Genomic DNA, 8,934 nt, shown 5'->3' with positions numbered 1-8,934 from the left:
GAGAGAGAGAGAGAGAGAGAGAGAGAGAGAGAGAGAGAGAGAGGAGGCAGGAGGAGAGAGGTTTGTCGAGCCAAGCCCTCACATGTGACTCTAATTATCTCCCAGCAGTTTCTCTTTCGAGTGTAAATGTGTCCCCCCTGGGCTCAGAAACAGTTAATTACACATGGGGGGGGGATGCCTGACACACTCCCCAAGCCTGCTGAGAATGCTAGGCTATTGTTCCAAGACTAGAACCCCCTTCCCTGAACAAGGTGGGGTCCCCCAAAGTGGCTTCCTATCCCTCCATTTCTAAGCCAGGGATTCCCGAGAGTGTGATCATTTGTGCCAATTATCCCGGGTGGTGTGAGAGGGTCCTCAGCTGGGCTACATGTCCTGCCTAAGCTGACTTTAATTAAAGCCTTTTACCTCACTCCATACAGTTTGACACCGGGCTGAGAGTCTGTTTTCTTCATAACATGCCTTGGATCATGTCTTTTTAGACTCTGGAGTTGGGGAAACCTGGGGATCCTGATTTCAAGTATGTGCTGTGACCCCTGAGGGCTGGATATGGGTATGTTCCATTCCATATATGAATACAGACATGGGCCCATACACATATATGTGCAAACCCCTTGGATGAGCTTGGAGACGGTAGTGAAATGGACAGCAGTCTGCATAGCTGCATCCACTTTGCCAGTCATGAGAAGAGATTCTCTGTGTAGCTTAAGATCCTGTGTGTACTGGGAAGCATCTAGTGGCCAGGAAATTCAGGTAAAAAGAGAGGAGCTGTGGACAATGGCTGATTTAGGATGTTCTTGGGTTTCCTTGTTCTTGGGTACCTATAAGGTTCTTTGGTACCTATAAGGATGTTCTTGGGTACCTATAGGGGAGGCAACAGCTGGGCAGGAGCCACTGGCCTTGATACCAAATTTCTGTTTTTCCTCAAACTCTTTCATGGAATTTTTTTCCCTAAGAATGATTCAGGTGAAAAAGTTTTATTTCTAGCACTTAGAAGGCAGAGGCCGGCAGATCTCTGTGAGTTCTAGGCCAGCCTTGCTGACATAACAGAACAGATAGGGGCTACCTAGGGAAACTTGGTCTCGCCCAAAACCTTTTTCAAAGTGTATCATCGAAAGCTTAAGCATCTGTAACATATGGACCCAGGCATGCAGGACAGTCTTGGCACTGTTACTACCTCAGCACTGGCTTCTCAGCCATCCTGCACTTGCCTGCCATGTCAGCTGCTGACACAGCGTTCTGTGAAACACTGCTTGTGTGAGAGGTAGTGGTCGGGTGGCCTTCCAGTTAGCTACATGTGGAACACAGAACTCGGCACTGACGTGGATACACAGCTATGCACTTTTAACCCTCTAGTGCCAGTGTGCCGTGCAAACAGCACACCTGCCTCACATTTTGCTTGGTTTTTACATTGTCATTGTCTCCCTGTAAGAAAGTCTAGCATTCATCTCAACAGCTCAACAAAGACACTTGGAAATGAGACAGTTTTTTTTTTTCTGATGGCTGACTGACTAGAACAACAAACAAGAAATAAAGTGCATTAAAAAGACGGTCAGTTTGAGAACTGTGCTAAACACATAGGTGCATTCATGTGCTAACTAGATGTAGGCTCCTTAGGCAAGACTGTCAGTTCTAGAATCTGGCTTCTGCCTGGCTGGCAGATGAGTAGCCAAATTAGAAATCTACTGCCAAAACTTTATGAAATATAAATCTTGGGTGGGTTGCAGAATCTTATCAAATTTTGACCATACTTCCTGAGTTCTATGATGCCTGCCCCTCACATTTAACACCGCTTAGAGATGGAAAATAACTCATACTAAATACAGGCACTTGCTATGCCCCGAGACCTGGCCCAGTCCACATGCTCTTGGCCTGTCTCTGCATCCCCCATCGCATTAGTGTGCCAACATGCTCTTTGTTTTACCTGCGAAAATCCAGGAGCGACCTTGTAGAAGAAGGGACTCCTTGGTCATACCAACTCAGGAAGTGGAACTGGGTCACTGTGCGAGTCTCATTGGTTTGCAGGTTCTTCAGGTAAAAGCTCCTCACCAGGAAGTCCTGGCACCAGATGTGCTCAGAGACTAGATTGACCTGGTGGGGACAGGACAGCAAAGCATGTGAGCCCCAGGCTATGGACCACAATGGTGCGTTTGGGGAGATGGAGAGGAGACAGACAGGTGAGGTCTGGTCTGCTCCAAGCTCCCCTCTCCACTCTGTTTTAACTGGGCTGGTATAGATCAGGGAACATAAGACACAGTGGACACTGAGGGGAGGGCCCTACCTCTCCCCAGCTTAAAGCCTTTGGCCTGCTAGCCTTACTTTGTCAAGCATCTAACTTGACCCCCATGGGAGCCATTTGCACCTAATTTTAATGTACAAACAACCAAAGAAGGCATTCTTAGTTCTAACTTAAACACCGCAGTTACTGCCTTCATTCTAGGATGTGCAGGAAACCCAGGAGGAGGAAACTTCTCTTTATAAAATGCTCAAACACTATAGACCCCATGGCTCAGGCAAGAAAACCCGCTGGCCTCTTGAACATGGGCAGTGTTCTCTGTGAAAATGGACCTTGCTTGGATGCTAGTTATTTGGGCCAGGGCCACTTTTGCATAATGGGCATTTTTTGCTTCCTATCAGCCGTTAGAATTATGCAGTCATTCAGCCGTTAGAATTATGCAGTCATGGTATGAGATGCCTGCATCCACTCCTGAATGAGTTTATTCTTGACTATGCAGCAGGTAGGGCATTGGGTCTCTGTTGTCTGTACAACACCTGGACCCCTCTCATGTCAAATGTGCTAACAGCCCTACCTGGGGAATCCCTGGTTGGGTTGTTGATGACAACTAGAAATCCGCGCTTCTTGGCCAAGCCCCTGCGTGGGCACCCAGTCCCAGTACCTCATAGACATGGTAGAGGTTGGAGCCTTCATCAGGCCAGTAGTGGTGGCACTGCCGGACGCCGTTCTCTGAAAGCGGTGTCAGCATGACGATGACTGCACAGCCGCTCTCCCACACCATCTGCAGGTGACACAGACCTTTAGAGACAGTCCACAATTGTCCCACTCACAGGGAACTCATTTCTTTCTCCTTGGATCCTGCACTCTGCAGCTGCTTCAACTCTGAATAAACTAGCCCCATGTTCTACAGGCTCAATGAGATATTAAAAAAAAAAAAACTCAATGAGTTTCCCCCTCAACCAAGAGTCTCACTATATAGACCAGGCTAGCCTTGAATTCACAGAGATCCATCTGCCTCTGCTTCCTGAGTGCTGGGATTAAAGGCCTGTGTCACCATGCCCAGCAACTTTTGGTCTATAAAAGAAACTTTCTAGAACATAGCATGAAAGTGGCTCAGATAAGACACTTTTCCGTGAGCAGACTAATGGCAATCGCCACACAGTTACTGGGGAGAGGCCCTCCTATCAGAAGTGGGTTCTTAGGAATAACATGACAGAGCCTTCTCCCTCACACTGTGACACCGTTTAGATGACAACGATCTAAAACTCACTTAATAATTTACAGGAGCCACATAAAATTGCTGTAAGCCACAGCAAACACAGCTTGTTTGTCATTGAAAAAGCCCCCACCCCCACCCCAGTCACCATCTTTGCAGACCTCTGTGTTAAATGTTGCGGGTGATTTACAAAGTTGTTACTCAGGCATGGCTGGTGCAGACTTTAGTCAGTTCGCTACAGTATGCTTGGACTGAAGAGGGCTCTTCTTTCTGTGCCTAACTCTGAACTAACATCACAGAAATATCTACAAGCAACTGCGTTTAGGTGCAAAATTGGTATCCAAGAGAGCTTTCACTTCTTTGAACTGCAGATGTAAAAATCCGATTAAGGTCTTGTTATTTAAGGAACACACGTATCTCACACAGAAATGCTTTCTCATCACCATTCATGTTATTAAATTCATCCATTAAATTACATCTTAAAAGTCAGACGTGTGTGCAATGTTTTTCTCCTTCCATATTGATTTATATTCCTGTGGGACCGAAACAGTCAATACTCTTAAGGCGTCTCCCTGTGTATCATTTATATTGGAGTTTAATGGAAACCTCCTGAAGTATTTACGAAAAAGTCCGCAAATAAGTATAAATCACACTCGAGCCTGCACAGTTCTTTTTGTTTTGGTGCCAGTCCAGTAAGATGTAAATTCTGAGGGCGTTTTATACGGTATGTAAGCCTTCCAACCTGCTCCACTGAAATCGGGGCTCCCTCCACAGAACCATTTACTGTGCCTTCGGAAAGTGGAGGCGCTCACTGAAGCCATTACGAAAATGAAGAGAAACACAGATTTTATGAGTGTAATAAAAATACAATGATCTAGACCATAAACCATCGTCTAGCACTCTGCCTGCGCTGTTGGTGTGCCGCATTACCAAGCCCTTCATTTGCAGAGGGGTCCTCCAGGTTCCACGGGCGCCCTGATTGGCTCACAAGCACAGCGCTTCCTTCCAGAGAGCCTGGCTGACTCTCTGAAGATTTGGTTAAGATTAAATCCAAATGAAACTTAATTTAAACAAACAATCTCAAAGGCACCTTGGGGGATAATATTTCTTTTTAGGTCAGTGTGTATAAAGGCAAAGAGGGAATTTTCTAAATCAGATAGATTGTAGCCTGACTGGGCACTGATTTCACAAGTCGCTCTTCGGTCTGACAACCTTTCTTTGGGTCCCTTCCCAGGCGGGAAACTGGGACCCTCACAGCCTGCCTGCAGCCTTGGTCTTTGTCAACACTGTCTGCCAGTTGTAACCCCAGAATATGGCAAAAGGTTTTAATTCAGATCTTAGGTGCAGATATGCAGCGCTATCAGATTTCAGTCAAGTCAGTTTTAATTTCTCCATATTTCTTCGTCTTGGCAGGTAATGTAATTTCTCATGTTTTGGGCACTTTTGTTTGAGTGACAGAGAATATAATATTTACGGCCTTCTTCTTATCTGTCTAACACACCAATTGAGCCCTTTATGTGTGAGGCATTTGGGTGGAGACCTCAAAGGAGGAGGAATTTCCCATACAGACAGGGGTGGTGTTTTGGGGGTCAGGTGTCTGCACCCCCACCACTGACTCCCTCTGCTTACAGGGTCATAATGTATCACAGTTCCCAGGCAGTGAGCAGGACTCTACCTGTTGATCAAAGCCAATCTGCTCAGACAGATTAGAAGGGAACCTTTGGGACTGGGTCCCAGGTTCAGGGTCCAGGGGAGAGTTTGAGGTACCCCATCTCTGGACACTTGTCCCAATTGCTTGTGTTTTCCCTTGTAACCTGCCTTGAAGATATAGGATGATTTGAGCTGTTGTCCTACATCTCTGGGCATCAGGGACCTAGAGTCTTCCTTTACGACTCCTTTCTATGTCACAGACAAATGTCATCCAGTGGGACTTGGTAAGAGTAAAACCCATTAAACTGATGGGACTCTTGTGAGGCCATGATCCTTATCTATCCAGAGGTGACGTGGGCCAGAAATTCCCAATGACACTCAGTCCAGGTACTTGGCAGGAGGATTCTCTTTATGGTTGCTCAGCAACAAACAAATAGAAAGAGTCAAAGGCAGTAATTTAGACCACTTATCTATTCTACATTAAATGCATTCTTTGGCTGTTATTTAGGTCAACTGAATAAGTTTACCGACATGAAAACCCATTTTGGCTTAAAATTCTATTGCTCTTCTTTGTCGTTCAAACTGTGTCTTTCCCAAGAGTCACATTAGAGTCCTGATCCCTTGTGTCTGAAACCCAGTTTGGAGCCATCATCCCTATTGAAACCCTGCCAGAGCAGAGCCCATCCTGCTTTCCCAGGAAAGCACCCTTATAGAAAGGGAGCAGCAGGTAGTGGCAGATATTGGCGGCCACAGGAAGATGAGTGGGGCTGGACAGAAACAGCTACAAGTCAAAGGATGCCAGGAGTCACCTGGAGTGACTCTCCCAAGCCTCGGAGATTACAGCCCCACCCATGTTTTGATACCCAACTTTTGGTCTCTAGAACTGTGGGAGGATGTTTTAGGTATTTTAATCCAACCAATCTATATTACTTTGTCATAAGAGTACAAACAAATGAGTGCACTCATGGGGATGTCACCCCGCCGTCACCCCACCATCAAAACTGTCTCCAAATGCTGTAGGATGTCAGTCCTGTTTGAATTTCAGTTAGTCACTTAAAGCACATAGGAATAAATACTGCATCTCCTTGAAGTCATTTTAAATTATTACATAATTAACTAGCAAATGAAAATCAACACAACTGAAAATAGGCAAAGGGTCTACATAGACACCTTCTGTAAGAAGATGTGCAAACAGTCAACAGATAAGAAAAGGTGTTTAACATCACTATTGTTTGGACAATGCGTATCAAAACCACAAGGAGAGCTGGTTAGGTGGTTCAGTAAATGGCCTACTGGGAATGGTGGTGCATGGCAGGAGCAGGTGGATCCCTGAAACTCACTGATGAGAGGGGTCCCAAGGCATTCCTGACACACAATGAGAACGGAATAAATGGAGGTGTTAATTCATCTCATCTTATAGTCAGCCAAAGTACTGTGTATGTCTTAAATACCTACAGCTAAACAAAACAAAACAAAACAAAACAAGAAACCACTCTACCAAAACCCTCTGAGATTCAAGTAAAGGAACAATCAAGCCTTTTGTCCAGACATCATCCCTGATCCTCTGGTCAGAAAACTACTCCCTCTACCCGAAGTGCTTGTGATGGACACTTTCCTTCTGTCGTGAAGCTACCCATCCTCGTACCCTTTTCTAGGTCGCCATCTCCATTTAGAGGAGATCCTGGTCTTGTTGCCATTCCAACCTTAGTACAGTCAATGCTCAATTAAAATCAATGCAGTTTTTAAAAGAGGACCATTGTGGGAATGAAGAAATGGCTCAGTGGTTTAAGAGCACTTGCTGCTCTTGCAAAGGACTCAGATTCCATACCTAGCACCCACACATTTGCAACACTGTCTCAGAAGATCTGCTGACCTCTGCAAGCCGTTGACATGCCCATGGTGCACACACATACGTGCAGGCAAACACTCATGCATATAAAATAAAAACAAATAAATCTTTGAAAAGTCAAATACTGACAGCCAAGATTTGCCTCCAGTAAATGCTCTGTTTCTTTTCCAAAGGACACCGTGTGTTTATGTAAAAAAGATAATTTAAAGCCATCACTACCAAAGGTCTTTGGGAGTCCTCCCAGGAACTACTTGAATAGATGCACAGAAAACTGGTTTTTGATTTCTTAAGATAGGCATATTTGCATGCACACAAAAGCTGTTTGTACTGGAAGACAGTTTTTGCTCCAGAGAAAATGAAGCACTTCTCAATCACGACTACGCAGCTCATGTCTGTCATGAATAACTTCTCAAAGGCTGAGCCCAGTAAGGATATCCTTAGTGGATGATGAGGGGCAACTACGGAAGCCCAAGAACAGTGATGACTCCTGAGGCTATGTAGATCAAAGAGGGAAACAACTCGTCTGTGGCATCCTGACATGGAGGCCTCATACCATGCATGTGTTCTCTCAGCCTCAGGCTGTCCTAAAAGACATAAGCCCCATGCCTCAGGCTCTGGGGTGCTGGGACCATAGGTATGTACCACCACACCCAGTTCTGATATCATCTTAAACTTTTATGTGACGTGTGTGTGTGTGTGTGTGTGTGCGTGCGTGCGTGCGTGCGTGTGTGTGTGTGTGTGTGTGTGTAAATGCAAGCAAATGCCACAGAACATGTGTGGATGTCAGAGGACAACTTGTGGAAGTCAGTTCTCACCTTCCACCACGTGGTTCTCTGGGATTGAACTCAGGGTGTCAGGCTTGGCACCAGTGAGCCATCTTGCCAAACCTCTGACATCTCAGTCAACAAACACATCAGTGCGGTATCTACCCACTTAGAGCTGATACACAGAGGCGATTCTAACTAGAGAAACAGCAGAAACATCGATTCAGAGCTGCACACAGAAGCGGCTGCTCCGTGGCTAATGAGCAGACCCCATGAGCACCAGACTGCTGCCTGAAGGGGAGCACATCTTTCTGCCCCTGGTAATGTTTTGTCTAAGGAAAAGAGAAAGCATAAAATCTAGGCATCTTGCACTTTACTGGGGACGACCTAAGAGTTTTATTGGATAGGCAGGCCAGCCTGCTTGTTAGTCAAGCAGGTTTTCCATGACTGTGGTGACCACCATATCATTGAGGAGGGTCTTGTAAAAGAAGTTCCCACAAATTCAAGTTTCTTCTATTCAGCTGTGTGCAACCATTTTCGATGCAGCGGTAGCCAGCTGTTTGGCATATGCATAATGCATCTCCAGGAGCCACTTGGAATTCTGTGCCTTCACCTGCAGCCCAGTTCCTCAGGGAGAAGGGCCTCTGACAGTGCCACCATCCCCTTTATCTTCCTCCCCTCTCTTTTTTCTAAAGTGAGGACCTGACATGAAGCACACCTCATCCAGGTGTGAAACTCAAGGGAGGGAGGGATAGGGAAAGAAAAGGACAGGGAGGAAGTGGAGGGGGGAGAGGAAAAGGAAAGGAGGAGGGAAGAAAGGAGGGATAGGAAGAAAAGGAGAATTCAAGGGGAATGGGTACTACACATAACAGCCAGCCCGGGTGTTTCCAGCTGTGTTTCTGTTATTTTGATCGTCTCCTTGACACACTGTAAAATCAGCCGGGAATGGGAAGGCTCTCAAGCGAGATCAGGTTGGCCTGTGAGCATATCCGTGTGGAATTTTCTTACTTGAGTTACTTGAGATGGGAAGACCCACACTGCAGGTGGGAGGTGCCACTCTGTGGTTTGGGAGCTGAGCACTGGCGCATGTGTGTGTTCACAGCCCTCACTCTCAACTGTGCATGTCATGTGACCAGTTCTCTTAAGTCCCTCACTGTGACTCCCTGCTGTGGTGGACTAGCCAAATAAGTTTTTTTCTCCCTTAAATTGATCTTGCCAGGGG

General features: G+C 46.0%; 1 protein-coding gene across 1 annotated transcript in view; it reads right to left on the bottom strand.

Annotated features, from left to right (window-relative positions):
• Positions 1 to 8,934, bottom strand: part of Ptprn2 (protein tyrosine phosphatase, receptor type N2) — a 715,776-nt gene that overhangs the window by 24,694 nt on the left and 682,148 nt on the right. The window contains exons 18-19 of the mRNA XM_005343678.3: positions 2,895 to 3,014; positions 1,922 to 2,088 (exon numbers count right to left, since the gene is read on the bottom strand). Of these exons, the coding sequence (XP_005343735.1) occupies positions 1,922 to 2,088; positions 2,895 to 3,014 (287 nt within the window). The remainder of the gene's footprint in view (positions 1 to 1,921; positions 2,089 to 2,894; positions 3,015 to 8,934) is intronic.

The sequence above is a fragment of the Microtus ochrogaster genome, chromosome 1 (assembly GCF_000317375.1).
Source record: "Microtus ochrogaster isolate Prairie Vole_2 chromosome 1, MicOch1.0, whole genome shotgun sequence".
Taxonomy (NCBI): Eukaryota; Metazoa; Chordata; class Mammalia; order Rodentia; family Cricetidae; genus Microtus; species Microtus ochrogaster.
The sequence above is the reverse complement of the archived record's forward strand: the minus strand, read 5'-3'. Positions and strand labels throughout refer to the sequence as shown.